The following is a 27,430-nucleotide window of genomic DNA, read 5'->3' on the forward strand; positions in this document are numbered from 1 at the left end:
GGTCTAATATTAGATAATGTCGTCTGTTCCACATGATGGTTTGAAGGTAACATTTTAGAAAACTCTTCAACTTTACAACTCAACTCTGACTTACATCTTGAAGATCTCTTGTATTTCAACAAAAAGCGGTTATCATTATCGTGACAGTTCCCAGAAACTTCAGTGCATTCCTTGCCATTTCCAAAACCGCTTGTATCAGTCATGCCTTTAGTACACAAATTATCAGAATCCATACAAGGGCAACTGTCAGAATCCTCAGCAAAAACCGAAGGCCTTGGTTTACTTTTTCCAATCCTGTGGTATTTCAAAAAACAACGATGGGGCGTTATATCAATTCTCCCCATTCCCACATCATTTTCTTGTAAAATGTTACCACTAAGACTTTTCTCTGAATTGGAACCAAGATTACAAGCCTTCAAGCCTGCAGATGATGTGAAACCACGTTTATCAGTTTTTTCACATTCTGTATCTTGTGAGCAATCTTTACTGCCAGAATGCCTTCTAGTATAGAACATCAATGGTGCATTCAAAGACTTTGAATTCGTCACGCAACCATTTTTCTCTCTTCTAAAATAGCAAACTAACGACGCATCCAAACCGCTCGAATTCATCAAACCAACCTTATCACCAACACACCTTCTTTTATAACACGCTATCGGAACATCATCCCCTTTAACCGAACCTCCCAAACAACCAATCTTAGATATCCTACCAGAGCTATTAATCTCCCTATGCAACAAAAACGCCAACTTCGCATCATCCACACCCTTCTTCTTCTCACAACGCGCCGCAACCTTCTTCTCACAACGCGCTGCCGCTGCCGCTGCAACCTTCCTACTAGCAACAATACCCAAAACAACCTTCCTTTTCGGCTCATTACTTCCTTTAACCGAAACCCTAGACTCAGCCAACTTAACACTCTTCCTCTTCTTCCGCTTCCTCGCCCTAACCGACTTGGCAATCGCCTCCGGAATCCAACAATCAACACAAACAAAACAACCTAACCCTAACCCTAACCCTGAGCCAAAACTCCCAACACAATCCTTATGCACACTACGCGAACACTCCCGGCACTTTACGCGATCTAATTCATCAACAACAGAATTAAAACAATACGGACAGAGACCGGAAGAGCTTACGCGGTTAGTACAGGCTTTACATAACAGAACGATGCGCCACATGCTGTCCAGCGGCTGAAGTCTGTCCCTAGGGTTAGTGTGGTTAATCCGGAGGCCGCAGCTGTGGCAATCGGATAGGTTTGGTAAGTCTCTCGTTTTCTTGGTGGAGGATGAGTCGAAGGAGACGGTGGATTCAGGTGAGTGAGTGATGGAGGTGTGGTGGTGATCGGTGAGTAGGCGCTTACGTGGCGGAGGAGGAGATTCGGGTGGATCTGTGTTAGCTTCCATTGAAGTTGAAGTTGAAGTTGAAGTTGAAGTTGAAGGTGAGATTGGAGTGTTTTGGATTTGGGAATTAGGTTTTTGCTGTTGTAAAAGGTTTTGAATTTCGGATCCGTACAGTACCCTTCAGTATCTTTCGAATTTTTATCTTTAATACTGGTATCGAACCAAATATTTTGGTACCGGTACCAAGAATTTGTAAATTTTAGGATCAGTATTTTCGATACCGGTACTCGCTACCGATACGGTACCGAGCTCATTCCTGCTTCAAGGTATCCCCGTATACATTCTAACTTCGGAGTTTGGCTCAAACCTTTTTTTTTTTTTTAAATTATACCGTCGGCTTTTTTTTAAGACAGAATTACAAATTTTGTCCTTTAAAATAAGACGAATTACGGTTCGTGTCCTTTTCTAAGTTTCCTTGCAGGCGGTGTACTTTAAACTTTTTTTTCCTACAAGTTTTGTCCTTTACGCTAACTGGGTTAGAAAAAGTCAGTTAAATGCCCTAACGTGAGACGCATGTGAGGGCATTTTTGTCTTTTCGTCTACCTGCAACTTCTTCTTCCTCTTTTCTTCTTCCCCCTATCTCTCCTCTCATGTGCATCCACCATCACCACCCACCTTCTTCTTTCAACATCCAAAACCCCACCACCACCTGTTGCCGACTGCCACCACTACCCACCACCTACCGCCGCCACCATCACCTTCAATCTCACCCACAAAATCAAACCATCATCATCCCAATCCAAATTCATTTCAATTCAATCGAAAACTCAGTTAAAATGACATCGGAGCACCAGCTCTTACCCGGATCTCCGGCAGCTATCTCCGCAGTGGAACCACCGTGTGGAGTCACCTTATCGGTTTTCAAATTGATAGAGGGTTATTGTTTCCGACTTGATTTCCAACAAAAGCCCCATAACAGTTACCTGGATTAGAGTCGGATTGATGATGAACGTGTTATTAAGGCTCGGTCTTCAGTTCAATAAATCAAATCGTGTTATAGAGGGTGATTTAGTTCGATTAACCCTGTGAGTATGCTCGCAATAGATGGAAGAAAATGAATAAACTCAGATTTTGGTTCAGTTTATACACATTGGAGTGCATTAACTCAAATTGAATCCGACTTTAAGTTCAGTTAATCACTATGATTGAAGCTTCTGATGGTGCGTTTTAAGTTTTAATCCCTATATCAGATATGGCGGTGACGCTGTTGCAGGTCCGCCGGAGAAGACGAGTGAAAAGATATGGCGGTGACGCTGTTCAGGCATGGTGATGATGGTGGCGGCGATTCTGGCATGGTGGTTGGTGACGGTTTTTAGAGATGAACAAAAATCAGAAATTAAAACCCTAAAAAAGAGGTGTTTTGTGATAGAACCCTAATTCCAAACGAATCAGAATTGAGGACGATGGTGGATGAGGGAATCGGAGATGGAGCGGTGGCTAGTGGCGGAGCTATGGTGGCGGTGGTGATGGTGTTTGAGGAGTGGTTATGGTGATGGTGTGGTAGAACATAGAGAGAGAAGCGAGATGAGGCAGCACAGAAGAAGAAGAAGAAGAAGAAGAAGAAGAAGAAGAAGAAGAAGAAGAAGAAGAAGCAGGGTAGGCAAAAAGACAAAACTACCCTCACATGCTTCTCACGTGATGGGATTTAACAGAGTTTTTCTAACCCAGTTAGCGTAAAGGACATAACTTGTAGGAAAAAAAAGTTTAAAGTACACCGCCTGCAAAGAAACTTAGAAAAGGACACGAACCGCAATTTGGCTTTTTTTAAAGGACAAAATTTGTAATTCTGTCTTTTTTTAATTTGATAGATTTTTCTTCTTTTCATTTTTAATTGATTTTTTTAGGACATGTTGATTTTAAAATTTTTGAAGTGAACTCATAGATAAGAGTTCGAATTTGTTATGGTGGTGAATCACTTGAGTTTGAGTTATGTTAAACCCAATTTTTTATAGTGTGTTAGGGAGTTTCAATTCATCAACATTGTTCTCAATTTAACAAGTCTGTTTAAGTGCATATACGAGCTAACCAGATCATCCACTCATCCTACATATATTATTAAAAAAACCTAATCTAAATCTAAATCTAAATCTAAATCTAAATCTAAATCCATAATATATGAAGTCAAACACACGCGCCCAGTAACCTAATCTAAATCCACATATCCTAAATTCCCAATTCTGTTATTTTGATTGGCTAGAAGGACTAAATAAGAAAGTTTGAATTCCCGGTTCGATAACAGTTAAGTTTTCGTTTTTTAAAGTTGATGTTCTTGCTTTCATTTTTGGTTGATTATATACTATTTTTTAGTAGTCTAATTTTTTGTTATTGTGTTTCTGATTTTTTAACTATGTTATGAATGTTATTTTTTTAGCTGTATTATTTATTTCATATGAAGTCCTAATGTTTTATTTTTCAAATTCAAATCGATTTAATTGCATTTTCTTTACACTATTTGTATGTTAAGTTCAATTTTATATGTGTATTATACTTATCTATTAACATATGTTAATTAATTAATGATACCCATTACAATAATACTGATAAGTTTATTAGTTTTTTTTTTTGGATTTTTACATATATCCCCTCCCTAACTTAGCTTGTTACATATTTTCTCAATTTTAAACATGTAATTACATATTTACCCTTCTAGTATACAATTACCATATTACCCTCTTCAATTTACAATACCTACCCTTATCAATTTACATACCTGATATGATGTAAACATCTAACATTTTTTTTAGTTTCTTTCCTTGATCTAGTGCATGCATGTTATTTTATAGCTTTGTCAAAGTAATAATTTTTTATTCAAAATTATATGATATAATTTGTTGATATGTTACTTATGTTAAAAATATTGAACCTATAAACTACGTAAATAATATTTTTTTTATATTTTCAAACAATTAAAAAAAATTGACTTCAATTGAATTTATTAGCTTCGATATGATCATTTTAAAACCAACTTGGTTTGGGTTTAAATTGGAGATATATGTAATTCTTAATATTAAGAAGGGGGTATATGTAAATTGTTTTATTAATGGTAAAATAGTCATTTAATTAGTTAATTTTAATGAAATGGGAATATATGTAATTTATGTGGTTTAGGAAGGGGAGATATGTAATTAAATGTCTAGCATTAGAAAAATATGTAATAAGAGAAGTTATGAAAGGAATATATGTAAATGCCCCTTTTTTTGTTATTCCTCTTTTTATAGGGTCTTTTAATTATCTGATGCATCTTCCCGGTTACTCCTTCCATAATAACATCCACAAGTCATCATTCTTATTCTTAAAAAAATCAATACGTTTTATTTTGAATATAAAATTTTGTTACAATATTTTTAAATTTTGAATCATAGAGTTTGATTATTGTTAGACTATATCTGGAAATGCCAATAATTAAGTTGTCGGTATAATTTAGATGAATATTAATATACTAGATTTTATCCCCCGTATTACGGGGACTGTTTTACATTATTCGTTTTTAATATTTACATATATATATTTGGATTTTAATTTTATTTATTGTAAGAAAGTTAATAATATTTACATATATATATTTGGATTTTAATTTTATTTATTGTAAGAAAGTTAATAATTAATATACTTGAGATTTGATGATAAAATGGTTTCACAAATAAATGATATGTTATAATCCGGTTTAAAAGCTATCTGGGTTTGGTGATATCCATTACCCGTTTATTTTCTTTATTGTAAAATTGTTTTTTAATTATAAATAATATTTTTTTAAATAGAATAGGATATTAATTTTTAGTATATCCATATTTTATAGGATTTTCATATCTAATATTTGATGAGATTAATTTTTAATATAATGAGATGTTATAACCTGTTTAAGAGCTATCTGAGTTTGGTGAGACCTTTACCCGTGAATTCGGGTCAAATGCGTGAGAAACTTTCATTTACAAATAAAGCAATCTGATGGCTTGAGAGAATGATTGTTTTACATTTTTCGTTTTTTAATATTTATTTTTTGGATTTTAATTTTCTTTATTGTAAGAAGTTAATAATATACTTAGGGTTTGATGATGAAACGGTTTCATAAATAAATAATATGTTATAACCCGTTTAAAAGCTATCTGGATTTTGTGACCCATGACCCGCTTATGTTTTTTACTATAAAATTGTTTATTAATTATAAATAATATCTTTTTCTTTTTAAATTGGATATTAAATTTTAGTATATCCCTATTTTATTGGATTTTCATATCAAATAATTGGTAAGATTAATTTTTACTTTAATGAGATGTTATAGCCCGTTTAAGAGCTATCTGGTTTTGGTAAGACCCATACCCATGAATTTGGGTTAAATCAATGAGAAACCTCTATTTAAAAATCAAGCAATCTGGTGGCTTCCATAAAAGGGAGGGAGCGACCACCGCGACACGTAAGATTTTAGGGTTTTCATTTATATATATTATAGACTCAATATTCAATTTACTTAAAGATCATATGAGTATGCTTTAAATTCCGCAATTTATTCATTTAATTATAAAATTTTTTCTTCTAATTATTATGAAATAAAAACTCTTTCTAAATTTAAGAGGTTTTACAAAAATAAACATCTACATATTTACTATATAACTAGGTTATTGACCTGTGTACAATACGGGTGAAAATATATAAATTGTGTAACAAATTCATGTAATTTTAAACAGCATATTTTTTATACGTGTTTTGGAATGACAGCATGATATTTAATTGTAATTAGTGTTGGTACTAAAAGAAAGTATTCAAAAATATAAACTTAAAAAAAATAAGATACAAAGTGCAATGTTTAGAAACATAATTAAAAGTTCAAAATGCAAAATTCATAAACTTCTAAATATTTTCTTATAAACTATATTTGTTGTTTTGTTTGTAACTTTACCTTGCTTGTCTAATATAAGTATTTTAACATTGTCTCTACTATTCACTCTTGATAAAGCTACATAAAGTTGACCATGTGTAAACACCGGGTCTCTCAGGTGTATGTCAACTCTTGCTAAAGACTGGCCTTGACTTGTATTAATGGTCATTGTAAAACAAACTGCAACTGGAAACGGCGTTCTCTTCAATTTAAATGGAAGTTTCTTATCTAAAGTCGTTAGACCACTACGAGTAATGTAAGTGCGATAACCAATATTAGTACATACCTAAAATAATTTTTACTTCGATAGCACACCTACCAAAATGAATTACTTGAAGTCTAGTTCCGTTGCACATTCCAGGCATTTTAAATCGTTTAGAAAATCCAATAAGTGTAAAGCTAGATCGAAACCATCACCAACACTATCAGGCTGATCAATTCTATTAAAATTGAGGTACTTAACTTATTCTCTCGAAAATAACGCCAAAAATCAGTTATTAATGTATTGCACAATCTCATTATGACCTTTCTTGAAAATAAGTAAGATCATTATAATTTTTCAAGATTAAAGGATATACAAAATCAATCAAATCAAAGAGAGGGTTAAATCAATCAAACTCGCAAACAAGCAAACCAAAATTTAAATACTTGAAAGTATTAAAGCCAAAAAAATATATAACATTTTTTAATATGTCTAAATATTATAGTATTTGTAAGTGTCTTACTTAATGATATAATAATGTTTTGTTGTAGATTTGTATTATATTGCGTATTGGTGTTTCGCCGTTCATCTAAAAACATCGTCCTTTGTCTTCAATTATCAACTGAGCAACTTTGTAATGTATTAGTAGGATAAACTATAAATTATGAAATCATTAAAGTCAATTTTAAATAACAATAAATACGTTACAATAACAGAAAATGCACAACACATGCGATGTGTCGAAAACAAATTACAATTAACTAACCTACAATACTTTGACCGCTAGCGTTACATGTCGATAAAGTATTTGGTGATTGATAATAATTCTCGTTTGTGAAGGAGTAGCATTATTTGATGAATTGGAATATTAACTCTCCTAACATAATTAGCTGTAAACAAAAGTATTAGCTGATGAAGACATGGAAACAGTTTAACAAATAATATAATAACTTTTAAAGTGTAAGAATGTTCAATGTAGTTGTTAAATATTCATATAAATAATTGTTTATACAAAATGTTGAGTTTGGCAATTGTGTAATCCGATTGCGTATTTTAATATTTTGTATTAAAAAAGATAGTAATAAATGTATAAGAATGTTATCATTAGAAATTTATTATAACATATTTCTTTCCCCTAAAAACCACATTTGAAAATGAACTATAAGTTATGACAAGTTAACTAAAAAACAGATTGTGAATGTATATAATAAAGTATAAAGTTTCCCAAACATTAATATTTTTAGACCTTTTTTCATTTTGCCTTTGGTCTAAACCCATCATCCTTCGTCTTTAATTATCACCTGCAATTGCTAGGATGTTTTTAATTATCACCTGCAATTGCTTTTTTGGCATTTGTCGTCACAACTACAAAATTTTGAAGAACTAATGATTAGTTTAGAAACTAAAATGGTAGAATAAAGGAATTCAATTGTCAATACATGTAGTATGTCCAAAAACAAAATGTTTCAGAAAACTGACCTATGTTACTTGGACTTGTTGAGTTCTACCTTGTATAGTATTTGGTGATTAATTTTCTTTTCCCCCATGTAATCGATTAACATTAACTGATGGAATGTGATAACTAATTATCGTCACATAATTATCTATAAAGAAAATAAAACAATCAAAGTTAGTAAATTGGTACTGATTTATAGATGGACATTATTTATTCAACAAGACGCTGCCCAAAATAAAGGAAGAAGACAACTATTTTCAATGGGGTTTTCTTGATCATTAAAAACAAACAGAGATTTGAACAATTATTAAGCTTTCTATGATATCAACCCTCTGTTTATATCCAATTCTCTTTATAGGGTAGAGTTTTGGTTTGTGGTCTTCAAAGTATGATTTAATAAGAAGGATTTTAGGTCTTTTTCATCAGAAATCAGAGCATTTTCATCCTGCCCTCTATCTCTAAATCAAAAATTACACTAAAACTCATTACATTTTCTCTCTCCATTTCAAGTAAATAAAACTTTTTATACATTTTATCATTACTTTTTCTCTTTCCTTCACTCACAACCATTCTTAAAATACATTAAAGAATTATAGGGGATGAACAGTAACTTTTCAAATATACAGAAAAATCACTACTTTTTCTAAAATATAAAAACTCTTCACTCACAACACCCTGAATCACTCTCTAAATTATAAAAACACCCCTCACACAAAATAAAGAGTTGGATGAGAATGTTCTCAGAACTTGTTTCCATGCAAATATTGTTCACATTTTTTGAATATAGTAACTGTCTAGACCCATAAACATATTTATTTTTATTTATTATTTGAAATCTTTTGAGAATTATAGATTTTGTTCTAACACAATGCTCAATATTTTAATAAAATTATTATTATTATTATTATTATTATTATTATTATTATTATTATTATTATTATTATTACTACAGGTGGTAAAATAGATAGACCTTTATTAATGTGTAAAATGATGTATAATTGGGCTTAGGAGTCATGTTTGTATAGAAATGCAGACTTTTATTTCGTTAATTATTTTTTGGATATTACAAAAAAAATGTATTAAGTGATGTTACCAAATTTAATAATAAGTAGAAAATATGTTTTTGTAGATGTGAACAAACTAACAGCTGGTAGCGGGTCTGAGATTTAAACAATTTATTGAATATAACTGCAAAATTGTTGATGTTAAGTAGTTTATTGAAATTCAATTGTCAATAATATTAGTTTGTTTAGTCTGACCAATTTTGTAAGTTATAATTGTATAACTGAAATGTCATAAAAAATGATTTGCTATTTATTTGACAAAGATGCTTATATTATGTACATATTTTGATATAAGGTGTGCTAAAACCAAGAATATAACAAAATAAAACTAACAGAATTTTTTAATAGGGTTTTCTTGATCATTAAAAACAACACAGAGATTTGAACGATTATTAAGCTTTCTATTATATCAAACCTCTGTTTATACCCAATTCTTTGAGAACCCCAAAATTTAATCAAAATTAGGTTTTAGATCAAAATTACTACAAGCTTCTTGTATTATGCATTAAATGAGTTGCTTGTAACAGAGAAAGATTTTCAATTGCTTGTGATGAAATAAAAGGTGAGGCTAGCTTGGGTTTTATAATTTAAGTGAGAAGGGAGTGATGGTGAAAATTCATCTTGGGGAGGTTAGGGGTGATGAAACGTGGCACGGCTTGTGAGGTGCCAGAGAGGAGCTTAACGGAGTGGATGAATGTGCTTTTGTAGGGCTTATGAGATGCAGGTTTTTGTTTTTTTTTCCTTTATTTTTATTTATTTGCTATTTACTTTATAGGGTTGAGTTTTGGTTTGTGGTCTTCAAAGTATGATTAACAAGTAGGATTTTACGTCCCTTTCATCAGAAGCCAGAACTTGTTTTCATGCAAATATTGTTCACATTTTTGGAATATAGTAACTGTCGGGAGCCATAAACATATTTATTGTTATTTATTATTTGAAATCTTTTGAGTTATTATAGATTTTGTTCTAACACAATGCTCATATTTTAACAAAAAATTATTACTATGATATGGTCTAAAATATACATAATATTATATAAATATTTCCTATGCTTTCAAGTATTTTGAGTTGGGTTTTTATTGAATAGTATTTCTAATTGGCTCATATATGGATTTTCAATGTTTCTTGATCAAACAAGCTGAAACGAGTAAACTTTACTAACTTATGATCAACGAGTGAATATTCGAATAGAGTTTATATTATTATCACTGCTTTAATTATTGTTATTATTATTTTAACTATTTAATATCACTGCTTTAATTATTTTAATAATAATTATATTATTATTATTGTTATTATCACTGCGATTCAAAAAGGAGTAGCGGCGCAGCTTGTTGCCCGCTTGCCTTCTGTTTCGATGTAATCCAATTTACATGTAATATTAAATTCACAATATCCTATTAAAGATATAACTTGAAATTTGAATAATTGAAACAAAAGTTTGATACATATGGAAAAATCTCATAAAGTTAATAGTTATAAATTTCAATTAAGTCCCAGAAGAAATAAATATACATATTAACAAATAATACTAACATGTATTCTTTTGTTTTGATTTTTACTGCAATACAACGGCCCACTAATTGGATGGTTCATGGGCCCACGTGTGAGGAGAAATCAAACGAAAAGGAGTCATCATAATGGAAAGTAAAAAAAGAACCCTCAGTATATAATGGGGCTGAGACGGCAGTTCAAAGAAAAGATTGAGATATTTCGGGGAGCCGCAAGGAAGCAGATTTGGGGATCGGCCCCTATTGGAGTTTTAACAAGAGAATTGGCAGCCATTAGGGAAAGCACTTTGGTTCGAGAAGAAAGCATTCGGGTTCAACACCTGCTTATTCAAGCATCCTTATTATTGATTTGATTTTATTGTATTATTTATGAATTCAGTTTTTGAACCTTATTTATTTGGTTTGTTCTTGAGTATGGTTGTTGGCTAAACCCTTAGACCACCTAGGTTTATGATGAACTTTGTTGAGATTGGATTATAGTTTGGACTTTGCTTTCGTTATGGTTTATGATTAAGTAAGAGGTTTCTTGTTATTTACTCGATGCGTATGTTTGCTTAGGATTGTTTGGCGAGTTTTATTGTTTCACAGTTTCCTTGGTGATTGTCTGTCATATGATAGGATTCTGTTAGGTCATCTACTGTGTGTTTTTGACTAGTTTATGGTGCTCGTGATACTTTTCTGTTTACGTTTATATTTGCAGTGATCTTCATGGAGTGCTACTATGAGTCCAAATTTTGCCCGATATATGAAAGGATGGGGAATGTTGTTGGTTGTAATGACTCATCTGGTGCAATGATGGATTACATACCACATCCAAAAGAGATATTCATTGATTTCATGTGTGTCGTTCATAGCATGAATCCAAGTACACCGCTTGGGGATTTTATGGATGAGTTTCGGTCAGGCTTAAAATGTCGAATACAATTTAGTGAGCCGAAATTACTAAAATGTATAATTGGGCTTAGGAGTCATGTTTGTGTATAGAATTGAAGACTTTTATTTCGTTAATTATTTATCGGATATTACAAAAAATGTATTAAATAATGTTACCGAAATTACTAATAAGTAGAAAAAATGTTTTTGCACATATGAACAAACTAACAGCTGGTACCGGGTCTGAGATTTAAACAATTTATTGAATATAACTGCAAAATTGTTGATGTTGAGTAGTTTATTGAAATTCAATTGTCAATGATATTAGTTTGTTTAGTCTGACCAATTTTGTAAGTTATAACTGTATAACTGGAATGTCATAAAAAATGATTTGCTATTTATTTGACAAAGATGCTTATAATATGTACATATTTTGATATAAGGTTTTTGCTGAATCCAATAATATAACAAAATAATACTAACAGTACTTTTTAATGGGGTTTTCTTGATCATTAAAAGCAACATAGAGATTTGAACGATTATTAAGATTTCTATTATATCAAACCTCTGTTTATACCCAATTCTTTGAGAAGCCCAAAATTTAATTAAAATTTGGTTTTAGACCAAAATTACTACAAGCTTCTTGTACTATGCATTGAATGGAGAGAGTTGCTTGTAACAGAGAAAGATTTTCAAGTGCTTGTGATGAAATAGAATGGTGAGGCTAGCTTGGGTTTTATAATTGAAGTAAGAAGGGAGTGATGGTGAAAATTCATCTTAGGGAGGTTAGGAGTGATGAAATGTGGCATGGCTTGTGAGGTGCCAGAGAGGAGCTTAATGGAGTGGATGAATGTGCTTATTTGCAAATGCATTTGTAGGGCTTATGAGATGTTGGTTTTTGTTTTTTTTCCCTTTATTTTTATTTATTCGCTATTTACTTTTTAGGGTAGAGTTTTGGTTTGTGGTCTTCAAAGTATGATTAATAAGTAGGATTTTAGGTCCCTTTCATCAGAAGTCTGAACTTGTTTTAGTGCAAATATTGTTCACACTTTTAGAATATAGTAACTGTGTGGACCCATAAACATATTTATTGTTATTTATTATTTGAAATATTTTGAGTTATTATAGATTTTGTTCTTACACAATGCTCATATTTTAATAAAAAATTATAATTATTATTATTATTATTATAATAGGTATTAAAATAGATAGACCTTTATTAATGTGTTAAATGATGTATAATTGGGAATGTGTTAAATGATGTATAATTGGGCCTAGGTGTCATGTTTGTGTATATAATTACAGACTTTTATTTCGTTAATTAAACGTGTGTAGTTTGGTTGACTTGTTTAACTGTAACTCGACTGACTAACCATTTTATCCAATTATATTACATGTTATAAGAATACGACTAGATAACTTCGTATTCACATCTCATGCATTAAACAAAATACTAAAAAAAAATAGACCAACGAATCATAAGCCCCGTTCAGTTAGTCACAATGGACCATGTGAATGACTGTGCTTATCGGCCTAATTCACTTCAAACTAGAATCCATTAGGCTCCACACTTGTCTCAGCTAGGGCTATTCACGAGCCGAGCCGAACCAAGCGAAGGGTTGCTCGTCGCTTGGTTCGTTTACAACCGAACCGAACCGAACGGCTGAAATTCGAAAAGAGCGAAAAATGAAACGAGCCAAAATCGAACCGAGCATTTTTCAAACGAACATCGAGCGATTTCGAGCATTTTTTTTATTTTTTTTTACTTTAAAATTTTCAATAAGAAACAAGTTTGAAGAACGTAAATAATATATTTTGTAAACAAACTAGTAGTTTTTAGACAAACGTATAATAGGTTGTAAATTTTTAGGCGAAAGAAGTTTGAAGTGAGATATAACTAACATGTAAACAAACTTTTAGTATTCCGAAAACTTGAATCGAACTAATAAAACTATAAAATTGACGGAATAAGAACAATTTTAAAGGGTTTAAAAAATTGTATACTTATATTTTAGGTTTGTTGTCTGTATATTTATATATTTGTTCACATATAATTATATATAAAATAAATTAATAATGTTCGGTATAATTAAAATAAATTAAAAACGTTTGAACCAAACGTTGTCACCCATCAAACCATTTCTGGCTCAAACCGAATTCAATCGCTGGAAGCCTAACCTGTTTCCAGGCCCGCGTCTCAGCGTAAAGTAAAGGGCCCGGGGACTCTCCTGAGCTCGCCACTAGCGTGGATTCAGAGCCCAATCACATTGTCCGTTGGTCTTGGGTGATTTCGGAAGCCCAAGTTAATTATATAAAGCAGCATTTGTTTTCTCCTGTTACGATGTGGGATGATTCATGATGCTCCAAAATCGTACACAAACAACAGAAAATTATTATTATTATTATTATTATTATTATTATTATTATTATTATTATTATTATATAATACAAACAAGAAGTTTGGTGCCTTAAAGTGTCGATTGGGCAACTTTGTATTAATCCTTTTTGGTTTGTTTTAGTTTCGGTCCGTAACAAACGTAACGAAAACCGACCGAATGTAACACCACCCCATTGGTCCATCTCAAATTTTATTATTTTTTAATTTTGGTTTTAGTTTTGGTACAATAACACAAGTAACTGGAACCAACCGAATTCGTATCGACTCACCGCCTCAACACTTGTGACCGACAACGCTTGGGCTTTACTATTGCCCAGGCGCACGCTGGGTGAAACACTAGTTATTAATAATTTACTACGTTGTGACAATACAATCTCCATAGTCCTAGCGTAGGGTGCGAAGCACCCAACGCGCACGCGCTCGGACTCGGACTAGGACTCGGGCGATGGGCGTAATGTGGCATTTTGATGGCGCACTTTGCACATGGAAGTATGATTAAGAAGTGGCAAGTTATCAAAGACAAGGGACCAAAAGTTAAAAATATGATTTCAAGACCCATCGCGCTACGCAATGAGCCCAGGAAAAACACCATCGCGCTACGCGATGGGGTTGTGTGAGTCACCAGACACGTGTCGCAACGGGGGGGACACGTGGCAGACGTTAGGGATGAGTCAGCATAACACGTGTCATTCCCTGACATCGCGCTACGCGATGCCCAAGTAGAAGGGACCATCGCGCTACGCGATGGAACCCAATTTTGGCTATAAAAGGGGAGGCTCACGGCATTTCCATTCTCACACCAAACACCACCACTTTCACATAGTTAGCCTCGTTTTGCGTACCATACCTCGTAGTGCATTCCAAGCCCCGAAGTTCCAACGGTTTGAGCCTCGATACGCAATAGAAAGTAGAAGTGTTGCCCGTACAAGCTTAGGCATATAAACTCCGTATACCCGCGTAAGGTAGGGTTCTGCCTAAATATTAATTTATTATTATATTTGGCTTATACCATAGTCGGGGCTATAGCCAAACCTTGATCATATTTAAGCAATAATATAACTTTTCATAAATAGAAAGTTATGATCAAATTAATGTTTCTTCATGCTTAAGAAACGTAAGCATTCACATACAAAGGATATAGTAAAAAATAATATTTCTTTATGATTAAGAAATATAACATTCACAGGTTATAGTTAAGATAATGTTTCTTCGTGATTAAGAAACATAAGCTTTTACATACAAGAAGATATAAGTCATAAATAGTTTCTTCACAATTAAGAAACATTATATGCAAAAGATATAATTAAAATTTATGTTTCTTCGTGATTAAGAAACGTAAGATTTTATATATCAGGGTTATAGTTATTCAATGTTTCTTCTTGAAAAAGAAACCTATCAATAGATGTTTCTTCATGAAGAAGAAACTCAACACATGATTTGTAAACAAATGAAAAGACTACGGGTCTAAATATTTTATGCAAACAAATGATCAGTCAAGGTTTAAAGCTATCAAAACCAGACTAAAGGTCTGTAGCTGGATCAAGAGACGGTCCAGGTGTTTATATAAACCTATTTTATAATAGGTCAATCATCATTCATTCATAAAGGTTTTCAAACGAGATCACCACATCATTCAGACAGGCGATCACAATCACAGGTGAATACATTCAACCTTTTTATAACGTGAATACGTTAAACCTTCACAATCAATCAAAACATATTTATACTCTATAAGATAGACAAGTTGTTTGTCTTACAGAGTCAGTCAAACGTTTACATGAGATTACGTGATCTCTAAAACGTTATAATACAAATTAGAGAACAAAACAACTCAGACCGAATACGCATGTGTCTGGATCCAAACATAACTGTTCAGCCTAAACTATCAAAGGCTACATGGCAGCGGGCTAACGATCGTATCTTTCCTTCGGAATAGGCTACGTGGCTCGGAGACTTGTATGTGTGTAGGGCAGTGTTACAAATACCGGGTATAGCAATATATCTGCTGGGATATGTTGAGCAATCTATATTTGTATTATAATTGTTATTTAAATGTTTTTAGAGTCAACGATTCACCAGCATATCGCTGACGTATTTTTCCCCACATTACAGGAAAAGCAAGCATAGTACAGATAACAAGGCATAAGAGTCATTTATGGAGTTAGATGCTCGCAGATGGAGATGGCTTAGTTTTAAATAATTAAAACAGGAATAAACAAGGTTTGTAAACTAAATACTTGGATATTTATTTTCCAAGATTTTCAAATTAAATTATTATTTTATAAACAAAGACTACCGCTAATAACCCGCAACTCTGATATATTTTAAAAACAGGTATCAACTATTGGTCACACTCCTAGGCCTAGATTTGGGGTGTGACATAGTAGAAGTAGGATAGTTTGCGGTATACCTTAGAAAAGTAGGAAAGAAAGTGTGAAAATACGTATGAATGTATGTAAAGTATATATGAATGAGTAATAGCAAGTAACGTACGAAATACGTATCTTCGGACGCGTATAAGTATGGACGTGAATGTATTGTATGTTAATTGATTAACTAGAACTCACTCAGCGTAGCTGACTTTTAGTATGCACACAGGTGAGTAGGATGAGACAGGTTGCTTAGAGTGGGACACGTGGCAATACGAGAAAGACTGGCATCGTTATGAAGAAGACACCCGTGTTGTTTTATGTTTTATGTTTTATGATTAAAAGACTTATGTTATGATATGTTAAGACAAGATGGTTATGTTATGAATGAATGAATGACTTTTATTTCAGCGAAATGTTTTAATTAACTCTGATTTTATGAATTATGTGAATGAGTAAATCTGACCAGCGAGAAAGTAGGGCACCCGGGTCGGGGGCCTTACACCTTAGGTTGGGGTGTGACACTTCTCCCTTGCAGAGGATCTTTCACGTCCCACGGTTGGTTGCCTTTGTCCTTCAGTCTTTGCGATGTTTCACGGATGGTTTATAACCTTACTTCCACACTCATAACTAGTCATAGTTGTCATACCCCAACCTAAGGCGAAAATGCTGAGGCGTGATCCGATTGCTCACAGCTCAACGATACTATAATACATAAAAGGTGACAATATCTAATTAATTATTTTATTGAAAGTATACACACAATATCCAAATACAACAAACAATTTAAATACATGAATGTAAGCTCAAATAATGATTATCTTGTTTATATCCTAAGGTCTTGTCTAAGTGTCCAACTTCAATCTTCTATACAAAGCATCCTGTATATGCGTAGAAAATGGAGTTTGTCAACATAAAGTTGAGTGAGATGATCATCAATTTTGACACAACAAATAATTATATAATAAGTAAATAATAAATGATAAATATTAAATACGCAAACAACACATTTGATAGTAATCAATAAAATCATAACAAAGCATATATCAACCATAAACACAACCAAAGACTAACCCAAGACTTGCTAGTGTGTCAATGAATCGTTGTCAATCGAATCAGGCATTGATTACGATGACTAAAGTTGTCGTTTTACCTTCGCCAAGTGAATCGGGCTCCGGTTACTAAGACGGTCGTATGATCGTACTAATGAGAACCCTATACAAGGGGATATGTTGGACCTCTCTGACAGTGATAGAATATACACATAAGCAAATAGCAATTAGCAGATAGCATTCAATTGATATTCACACAATGATTATGTTTGCGAGTTTGTATATAATATATGATAGAAAATATGAGTAAGTACACATATGTCCCCAAAACGTTTGAAAACAGTAGATAAAAAGGGGAATGATCAAACTCACCTTAAGCGATTACTAAATACGATTAAACGAGCTAACAAATAAGCGAGTCGTCCACTATATGTCAAATGCTATAAAAAATCAAAATTTGAATCATTGAAATATAATAATACAATTAAAAACAAACTCGTGGCCGCTGGAATCAATCCAAACGGACGTTTAGAACTCAAGTTATGTTTGTTTTAAGATTTAAGCGAGCTGGTACTGACCAGAATCTAAACAGTGATTCGGAAGTCGGGTTTTGGTTAGTAGCCTTAAAATTTCATTACGAGAATAAAAATCTTCTAGACCGAACGTTGAATCCGACCAGAAGTATGAGAAAACATTAAGTCAAACTAGTTGACTATTTTATCCTTTAGCGAGTTTTAAACAATTTGACCAGTCAACACCCTTCAACCACCAAAATTAATTGAAGGTTATTGACTAGGGAATATGTATGAACGATTTCTATGTTTACAACTTACCCGGAAAGTGAAAGGATCAAGAGAAACAATGAGTCAAAGGTCCACACGTATGCAAAGTCAACCGTTTATGAGCGTATCTTCAACAATAAATCAAAAACCGAAGAAGGTGATGAAGGTTGGAGGTAGGTGACGGCTAGAGGGTGTTTATTTAGGTTTAGGGAAGTTTATGGCAGGAGAAATAAGGGTTGTTTATATAGGAAACACTAAAACGAACTAATTATGGTTATTTACTCGTTTAAGAAACCGAATCGAGTTTTAATGATCAAAGCAACATTAAAATCAGTAAAATTCGTTCTTGGACAAGGTTTAATGAATATAGACATGTATCTAAGCTTTGGGGGATCTCTTGGGGCTTAAAACACTTGATTTATGCCTAAAATAAGCGATTTGGTTGCAAAAAACAAATGAGAAAACAAAATAAGTTATTTAATGAGAAAATATGGTACAATAACTAATAAAATTTGGCTTGGAGACCAAGAAAACGAAATTGGACCAGCTATAACATTTCTTAGAGTTTAAGTTTCATTAATTTAATCAAAAATATGAAAGAATTGACAAAATTAGTCACTGTAGTTCCCGAAAATGCGATTTTTTGCCGTTTTAAGCGATTTTAAAGGTTTCTAAGGATTATTTATCATGATTGAAAGTTATGGAATTATAAAATAAGTTAAAACAAGTTAAATACAAGTTTTAATCAGTTCAAAAGATCCGAATTACATTTTCGAATCGGTTTAAACAAATACAAAAAATCTGAGGTGTTACAATAGTATTACATGAGGTGTTGGAATATTATGAAATGTGACACTAGACTATTACATGGGTCATTTCACCTCCGCCATTAGTTTAAAGCCTTACATGTGTACATCACATGTTTTTAGGAGAGTAAATATTTTCTTATATCCTTCTAGAATATATTATACAAATATATATTATTTATTATAAAATATTTAAAAGGTAATAAAATATAGCCGCTCGGTTAAATACCTCAATACTTTGAATGTTTATTTTCCTTTTAAACAATCGTTTAACCTAAATATTTTATTTTCATATTTGGAATGACCATATCATATGTTTACATCCCGGCCCTTCAATTCTTAAAAGCTAACATTTCGGCACGAAATTTTTTACAATTGCTACAAAAGTCGAAGCAAGAAATCAAACGATGAATCAAAATTTCAGCCAAAAAATCTAAAAGGTAATGAAAGATTGAATTTTAAGCAGGAAATGAGTCATGGAGAGCTATATTAAACCCGCAACATAATATTTTCTAAATTTTATTGTAAAAGCAGATTTTAACAAATAAAGATGTGACCCCAAATCAGCAATTAAATAATTGCATAATATATCAGGAAGTTGATTGATACCAACAATCATGATGATGTGTGATGGTAATTTATAATGTTTTAACAGAGTGTCCCACAACCAAAAAATTAAGGGTTCAAATCATGTGATGTGCAAGTTGTAATGCAGTATGATTGATTAAAAAATACTATACAATTTGATTTTTGCTAAAATTTGTATCAGATACGTATGGAGAAAAAAGGAACATTAAACAAAATCATCTATTTAATTTTTCAAAATAATTAGATATGAGAGAGAACTGGACATCCATATAGGTAGAGTACATGACTTTATTCCATATAAAAGGTTTACCAAGTAAAATTGATTTCATAACAAAACTTAGAGAATTAAAATAAATTAAATTAATTTATTACACATGTAAGTAAATTTTGTAATTTATAGTTGCTTAAAAAAAGAGTTAAGTGTCATTTTAGTACCTGTGTTTTGTGTAATTACGCAACTTTAGTATCGTTTTTGAATTTATTACTCTATAACTTGCAATTTTAGTACTTTTTTTAACCCCGTCTATTTATGTCCGTTAAGTCAGGGATACTTTAATAACTTTGTTATTTTCTTTATTTCTTTTTTCTTTTCTTTTAACCAAATGCCCCCATTTTATAGAAAGCATATATCATCTTCATCCTCCCCTTTCCCTTCCCCTGTTCCAAACAAAATCGTGCAAGTTCAACCTTTCATTTAAGATTGAAAGATGGTTGATAGTTTAGGATTTTGTGAATATCATGAAAAGGGATTGAAGATAATGTTGCTTCTTTGATTTTATATATTAACATTTTCACGTTGATGATCAATGATGACAGGATGTGAGAGATCTTTGTGTTAAGGATTTTAGGGTTAGATATTAGAAGGGGGAATTTGATTAAAAGAAAAGAAAAAAAAACAAAGTAAATAAGAAAGTTATCAAAATACCCCTGACTTAATATATAAATAGAGGGAGTTAAAAAAATTTATTAAAATTACAAGTCTTAAAAAAATGAAGTTATTATTTACAATAAATTTAAAAATGATACTAAAATTACGTAATTACCTCAAAAAAAAATACGTGAGTGATAACTGGTAAGTTATTGAAGAAAAGCTGTTTGTTAAATAATATTTTATTTATTAAAATAATAAAAATTCAAGGGATTCAATTCCTTCTCCACCAGTAGACCACCACACTCCTCCGATTACCGTCGCAGTGCCGCCGTTCACATGTCAATCAGATCCGTCGGCCGGCGTATTACACTTACATGTCCACCACATCCTCCGTTCTCGGGTAAACATTGCTCATCACTTCACCTTCACCTATCTGTATCTTATTCAAGTATTTCTCTTTCTAGGGTTTTATTTATTTTTACAATCAATTGTTTACACGAATACTTATTATACGTAATTCACACTCATTAGCTCATATTGGCGATTAATCGGATTATAATTTTATATCTTTATTTTGAAAATTGCATATAAATGCTCACACAAATACTTCAAACATAATAAATCAATAAGAAAACCAAGGTCCAATTGCCTTTTAAAATGTTAGAAGAAAAAAAAGTCTGATTTAATCAGTGGCCCGGCGATTAGCAACTAGTCGCCGACTAATTCTGATTTTTGCAACACTGGATATTAGTCAACCGTTAGCCGACGTGCACGCATGCAAACATACACCGATTCTAATCATTAGGCCTGTAAACGAACCGAACGTTCGGTGAACTGTTCGTGAACCGTTCGGCGGGATGATCGTTTGATCGAACATGAACAAAAATTTGTGTTCGTTTAATTAAACTTACGAATATGAACACATGTTCCTTTCGTTCATTTATGTTCATGAACGTTCGTTTATGACTGTTTATTTATGTTCGTTTATGTATTAATAGAAAATAATTAAATATTATCCGGATAGGTCAAAGGTTTTATATTTGTTAATTTGTGTTCATTTAAGTGTTTTCTTCGTTTATGCTTGTTTGTGTTCATATACATTTGTTCATATATGTTCGTTTATCTTTGTTCAGTTATGTTCATCTAGATTTTAAACAAACGGACATAAATGAACACAAATGTCCATTTTTAAATAAACGAACATGAACATAAATATTTGTTCGATAAGTTTTTGTGTTCTTTTAAAACTAAATGAACCAAAACGAATATGGCCATTGTTCGTGTTCATTCGATTCGTCTACATGCTTTCATTAATCACATTGATGAATACGTTGGACTCAATCTCTAGGCTCCGTCGATTTTATGCATGTTCGTGAACACATTAATTTCCTTAATAAACGAACACGAACATAAAATCTCGTTCCGTAAGTGTTCGTGAACCGTTCGTGAACACTTTATTTTCTTAATGAATGAACATGAACAAGGCCTTGTTCGTGTTCGTTCGGTTCGTTTACAGCCCTATTAATCATGTAATCATTGAATGCAGGTATATGTTAAGCCAGAATCATTGTCCAAATTCCAATCTGATTACTCGTTATGTTAGCCAAAAACCTGTATTTCTGCCGCATAATGTTTATTCATTAAGGTCACATGTTCGATTAGCCACCAATTCCGCTGTTGAGATGACAATGGATAAAGATAATGTCAGGTTTTGTATTGGCAAACAGAATCAGCTTAACGGTTTACCAGAAAGAGAAAAGAAACAAAGACGGATTAAAGTGTCTAAAAAGGCCAAACTCAACGAACTAAGGTTTTATCGCCTGAAAGCGAAGAAAAAGATGAGGTCCTCGAATCCAGAAGTTAGGATGTTACACAGACTTGGAAAGGTTATACTCATTTATGGCTTGTGTTTTAACTTTTAGTATTAATTACTGCCAGCGGTGCAATCTTGACCCAAACCATTTCAAATTGGTCAATTTGAGTTGTTTTAAAAAATTAAATGGGTTGTTTGGGTCAGAGATTTTAACTAAATGGGGCAAAATGGGTCATTTAAAATTTCATCTTGTTATTTTCAGGTCAAAATGGGTTGACAAGTTCAAAGAAATGGGTTGATGTGGGTTGGTGTCCTAAGGAAATGTGTCAGGTTTCGGATCGGAACGGGTTTTCGCACGAGACAGGTTTCAGCACGAAACGGGTTTCAGATTGAAACGGGTTCGGTTCAGGTTTCAAGTCAACACGAGTTCTCACACGGGATGGGTTGGGTTTTGGTTTCTTTTTGGTCAATTCCAGACTCGTTTTTGTCCATCTTTCAGTTTCGTTTTTGTTCGGTTTCAATTTTTTTAGTTTCGTTTTGATCATTTTTTCGATTTCGATGATTCGGTTCAGTTTTGGCTTTTTGTTTCATTTTCGTCGATTTTTTCATTTTCGGTTCAATTTCTCGGTGGGGGTTTTTTTTTTTGAAGGAAGACAACGGAGAAAACATTTTAGTTTTTTTTACTTTTTCTTTTATGATTTATATTTTGAGTTATGAATATTTTATTATTATTTTGAATATTTTTTTGAGGGGTTTTTGATCTTTAATATAAAACCCTTCAAAAAAAAAAATCAAAAAAGTAATAAAAAATTCATAACTCAAAATATAAATAAAAAACAAAAAATCTAAAAAAACTAAAATGTTTTCGTCGTTATCCTCATTAAAAAAAAAGACACCCGTTCTGACCCTAACCAGTTCCGACCCAAACCAAAACAACCCTTTTTTTAATTGACCCATTCTGACTCAAACCCGTTTCGACCCATGACTCGTTTCAACCCACGACCCGTTTCGACCCAACCCAACCCATTTGCCATCTCTAATTACTGCTAAATTAGTTTTAAAAATATATTTGCTTGCTTCATCAGGCCAAAAGAAAGGAAGAATGGTTAATAGAAAAACTAAGAAAATTTGAGGTACGAAAACCCGCACCTGAAGTATACGACCCTGAAAGCTTAACGGAGGAGGAAAAATTTTATCTTAAACGAACCGGAGAGAAAAAGAAACATTACGTGCCTGTTGGGAGACGCGGTGTGTTTGGTGGAGTTGTTCTTAATATGCATCTTCATTGGAAGAACCATGAGACCGTTAAGGTTGTTTGCAAACCTTGTAAGCCTGGTCAAATTCAAGAATATGCTGACGAGTTAACTCGATTAAGTAAAGGTATAGTGATTGACATCAAAACCAATAATGTTATTATTTTTTATCGTGGAAAGAATTATGTGCAGCCTGAGATTATGTCGCCTCCAGACACCCTTTCAAAAGCCAAGGTATGGTTTTCTTTACCACATGATCGTTTTGACCTGAAAAACCATTAAAGTTTCCAACTTTTTTGTTCGAGGTAGTTGGTAGTTATAAAAGATAGCCTGGTTACGGGTTACGTTAGATTAAGATGGCATGGTCAAAAGTTATCGACATGTCATCGTTTGACAGGTTGCTTGATCAAATTATCTTGAATCGAAGTTTTGAAATTGTTGCTTTAGATTTTTTTTTTTTTGAAACTTTGATGGTATAAAGTTGTTGATCATGTTCTCTGCTCTTAAATAAACTGATTAAATGTTCTAAAGTTTTCTGGATGTTGAATGTTGCAGGCGTTGGAAAAATACAAATATGAACAGTCACTTGAGCATACGAGTGAGTTTGTAGAGAAACTGGAGAACGAGCTGGAAGAGTATTATAAGCATAAGGCGCGATTCAATAAGGAAAGTTCACCGAAGGATTAAGTGGATGGTAAATGTTACTATATGGTTTTATGCATTTGGAATTAAAAATGGAAATGGCTACATATGTATGAATGATATAACTGCAGCAGTCTGTTAACGACTGTCAGGTTAACAATTTGACCACCACCTCTGCTACAGCCACCATCCACACGTGATCTTCATCTCCATCCGCAAGGACTGGGATCTCTTGATGGTTTTGCACCGTTAGACGCATATGAGTTTGCATATTTGCAACCTCCAGAGAACTCGGTTTGGATTTGGTGTGCATGTTATGGTTATTGCGATTGTTAAGTCTTGAAGATGAGAGGGGAGGGTGGTTGCTCGCCATGTAACAATTAGTTTATCCAAATAAAGAATTATTTTTTAAACTTTTGTGTGATACTTACATGACATGTTATGAGATGGTGCTCATGATGCAAATACTTGGTGCGTAGAAAAACATACAAGTGAAAAGCTTCACAAGAGTGAAACAATAATATAACTTAAATGGTTTACTATAGCCAAACGAAGTATGAGTGACGTTAACTTGTATTATTATTTCATGGTTTTTATAGTATGATTTATGGTTATGTTTTTATAATTTGTTTATATAAACAAACAAACAGGAAATATGGTTCAACCCAAACTATATAATACACACAGTATTCAATCATGAAAACATCAAACCCGTAAAGGAATTGAAAGAATTTGATATAAAAGAATATGAGGCTAGAAGCAGAAATGTTTTCAATCTTGAGTAAGTGGGAACAACATGTAATCTATCACCGATTCACCAAGCACCCGCACTCACATGCATAACTCAGGATCATTAGGTCACAAAGACACAAGCAAACTAACGACACCAAAGTTAAAAACCAAAGAGAGAAACTGCTAACACAAGAGATATACACCAAGAAACTATAAAAGCCCCACTCGTATTATGTTGACCGGGCCTCTTGGATGATTTTATACATTATATTGCACAACAATATACATATAAACAACTCACCTAATTTCAGTTACCACGGATCGTGTTATTTGATTCACCTGCAGCTTCCTCCTGACAAACTAGCATAGACTGTCCCGAAAAAGACCCATGGTTCTGTTCATCAAGGAAATGGTGAAGTTATAACAATCGGGCCACATGAAATCTATGTATAGTTGCATGTATATTTTACCAGATTTCGTTTGGGAGGCAATTGAGTAGGCAACTTAGGTGATTCTGAAGGCCTGTGAAATAATAAATGTGCTACAGACCGATCTATTGGATTTGTATCAGTTTCTATATCCATGAATCCAGCGCATCTGTAATCGGAATATTAAAAAGATCCGAAACCTGTGGCTAAACAGGTACAATATATTAAAACATATAGATAGAGTGAAGTGATCATACTTGTTAGACCTTTCAGCCATTAAAGGCCCACCAAGATCATTACTGCTATTTATTCTTGGATCATTATGCCTTTGCTCAGCACTTCTAGCCAAACGATACAGACTGTCCCTTATGCATAACTTGGATCTCAAATCCAACTGAAAAACACATATGTAATGCAAGCAACTTTACAAAATAAACCAAGAGAATTAAGAATAAGAAATTAAGAATCAACTGTCATGACAATAGGAAAACCGTCATACCTGTTCCATAACCCGTCTTAGCTGGCGAAAACTAGTGGCTTCAAGTGAGATTTCATCTAGCTCAGAACTAACGGAGGAGCTTTCGTGTACATTTAATGAACCTATCTCCACTCCTTTTGGAACTCCTTCAACATCACTTTCACTTTCACGTTCCTTCATCAATAATTTACCTTTTGAAGACTGAAGCATCATACCCATCTGTCTCGGGCTTCCAATATATTGCTTCTGTTCATCAACTTCAGAAGCAGCCTTTTCAAATGAAGGATCACCAGAACTTTCTGTTGAACGACCCTGATTAGATGCATAGGAAGAACCCATTGGTTGTTCAGATTTACTGCCCGACAGCATTGGAACAGATGTAGTTTGATTGGGATAATGTGGATTTAAATAACAAGTGTTGCTTTGCATGTGACCAAAATAATCATATTCTAGATTTCTATACTGTTGCTGGTTGTCTACAGAGGTAAAAACTTGGTCAAATGTATTGTTTGAAGACAATCGACTGTTGTTGCCTGTCAAGTCACTTGTTTGATAAAAGGAACCATCATGATTTCCTATGCCTTGTCCTGCTTTTTTCCCTTCCGTCTGATTATGATGTTTTGACTGCCTATTCTGCAAATTGGTCTCTCAATTATTAACAGAAGTGCATAACTAACATCAGCATAAATTAGGCTTGCTATCACAATATTGTACTACCTGATCTTTGAAATTAAGTTCATCCTTGTTTTCAGAGATACAACCAGACCTGCGATTATTTGATTCTGAAGAATCATGATCTGGGTGTAATATATTTTTTAGACCACTTGGCTCGGGACATGGGAATCTAAAATCCATCCTCAGTGCTTCTTCAGTACTCTCAGTTTGATCTGATGAAAACCAGCCAAGTTCAACATCATTGTCAGCAACACCTAGTCCAAATGATGAATCACAACTTCTGCATTCGGAAAATAAAGCATATGTAAATATATTGTTTCATTTGGCAAAAGGGAAGAAAGAAAAATTTGTAACATTTACCTTAACATCTTGTCAACATCCTCGAAATTTCCTATATCAGGCCAGTTATAGTATGATAGATCTGCCGATTCCTTCTCACAATTATTGTCAACAAAACAAAGATTTCCTGCTTGTGTAAGCGAGTAAGTGTACGAGTTATTATCATCTGCAGCTGATGTGGCATAGCTATTTTTGAAGCAATTATTTTGCATTCTAGTGTCATCGGATGCCAAATTAGGCATGTCTTTTACAATATCACCATCACATGAAGCATTAAATACACCAGATGGTGCAATAGATGGAGATTCCTTTTCCATCAATGGCTTAGAATCTGTTTCTGCTTTTTCTTGACAAATATTACTAGAAGCATCAAGGTTGCCAGTTTTACTCAATACAAAAGTTGTTTCACACCAAGGTTTGTAACTGCTGTCTTCTTGCAATGAATTTCTACTAGTCTGAGTGTTAGTAGGGTGCAGTACTATATGGTCATCAGCTCAATCAAAGTCATCCCAAATAGTATCCTCAAGCTGCAAATCCAGTTAGAAATAGAAGCTGTTTATAACTACAGTTTTGAAAACTCGTCTTAAATTTCATATGACAATTCACCAATTACAAATGAGCATCTGTGGCATTAATGCTTGAGTCTTTATTCTGGTTGTCAATAATAATATGCTTTCGAAAACTATACATATGAATGCATCACAACCTTCTTAGTTGTATGCGATATGCATGGCATATTCGAGAAGCTAACAAGATATCTACAACAAAGTGAGCTCCTTACCAATACTATTCTGCTTATGTTGTTTTTTACCTGGTACCAAA

General features: G+C 33.0%; 2 protein-coding genes across 3 annotated transcripts; one reads left to right on the plus strand and one right to left on the minus strand.

Moving 5' to 3' along the window:
• Nucleotides 1-21,813: 21,813 nt before the first annotated feature.
• Nucleotides 21,814-24,270, plus strand: LOC143546789 (putative CRM domain-containing protein At3g25440, chloroplastic). The gene is made up of 3 exons (XM_077038374.1): nucleotides 21,814-22,134; nucleotides 23,147-23,548; nucleotides 23,870-24,270. Exons 1-3 carry the CDS (start codon nucleotides 21,931-21,933, stop codon nucleotides 23,999-24,001), a joined length of 738 nt encoding a protein of 245 aa, XP_076894489.1. The 5' UTR covers nucleotides 21,814-21,930; the 3' UTR covers nucleotides 24,002-24,270.
• Nucleotides 24,271-24,979: 709 nt separating this feature from the next.
• On the minus strand, nucleotides 24,980-27,121 carry LOC143546790 (protein LNK1-like). 2 transcript variants are annotated; one of them, XM_077038375.1, is made up of 6 exons: nucleotides 26,630-27,121; nucleotides 26,312-26,549; nucleotides 25,616-26,239; nucleotides 25,374-25,510; nucleotides 25,159-25,285; nucleotides 24,980-25,082 (listed from the first exon to the last, which is right to left on the minus strand). In XM_077038375.1, the coding sequence occupies exons 1-6, from the start codon at nucleotides 26,923-26,925 to the stop codon at nucleotides 24,996-24,998; spliced, it is 1,509 nt and encodes a 502-aa protein (XP_076894490.1). In that variant the 5' UTR covers nucleotides 26,926-27,121; the 3' UTR covers nucleotides 24,980-24,995. The 2 variants fall into 2 exon arrangements, with proteins under 2 accessions (XP_076894490.1, XP_076894491.1); XM_077038376.1 differs by having other exon boundaries at nucleotides 25,616-26,227; nucleotides 26,630-27,119.
• Between the last annotated feature and the right edge of the window lie 309 nt (nucleotides 27,122-27,430).

The sequence above is a fragment of the Bidens hawaiensis genome, unplaced genomic scaffold, assembly GCF_021521415.1.
Source record: "Bidens hawaiensis isolate Kalapana, Puna unplaced genomic scaffold, B.hawaiensis_p1.1 tig00014466_1, whole genome shotgun sequence".
In the NCBI taxonomy this organism is placed as follows: domain Eukaryota; kingdom Viridiplantae; phylum Streptophyta; class Magnoliopsida; order Asterales; family Asteraceae; genus Bidens; species Bidens hawaiensis.

Excerpts from the sequence above, each read along its gene's own strand:
- LOC143546789 (XM_077038374.1), top strand. The coding sequence starts at position 21,931 with ATGACAATGGATAAAGATAATGTCAGGTTTTGTATTGGCAAACAGAAT. Across the intron at positions 22,135-23,146 it reads TGTTACACAGACTTGGAAAG|GCCAAAAGAAAGGAAGAATG; the intron begins GTTATACTCATT and ends TTGCTTCATCAG. Across the intron at positions 23,549-23,869 it reads ACACCCTTTCAAAAGCCAAG|GCGTTGGAAAAATACAAATA; the intron begins GTATGGTTTTCT and ends TGAATGTTGCAG.
- LOC143546790 (XM_077038375.1), bottom strand. The coding sequence starts at position 26,925 with ATGGAAAAGGAATCTCCATCTATTGCACCATCTGGTGTATTTAATGCT. Across the intron at positions 26,240-26,311 it reads AACTTAATTTCAAAGATCAG|ACCAATTTGCAGAATAGGCA; the intron begins GTAGTACAATAT and ends AATAATTGAGAG. Across the intron at positions 25,286-25,373 it reads ATGGCTGAAAGGTCTAACAA|ATGCGCTGGATTCATGGATA; the intron begins GTATGATCACTT and ends TTCCGATTACAG.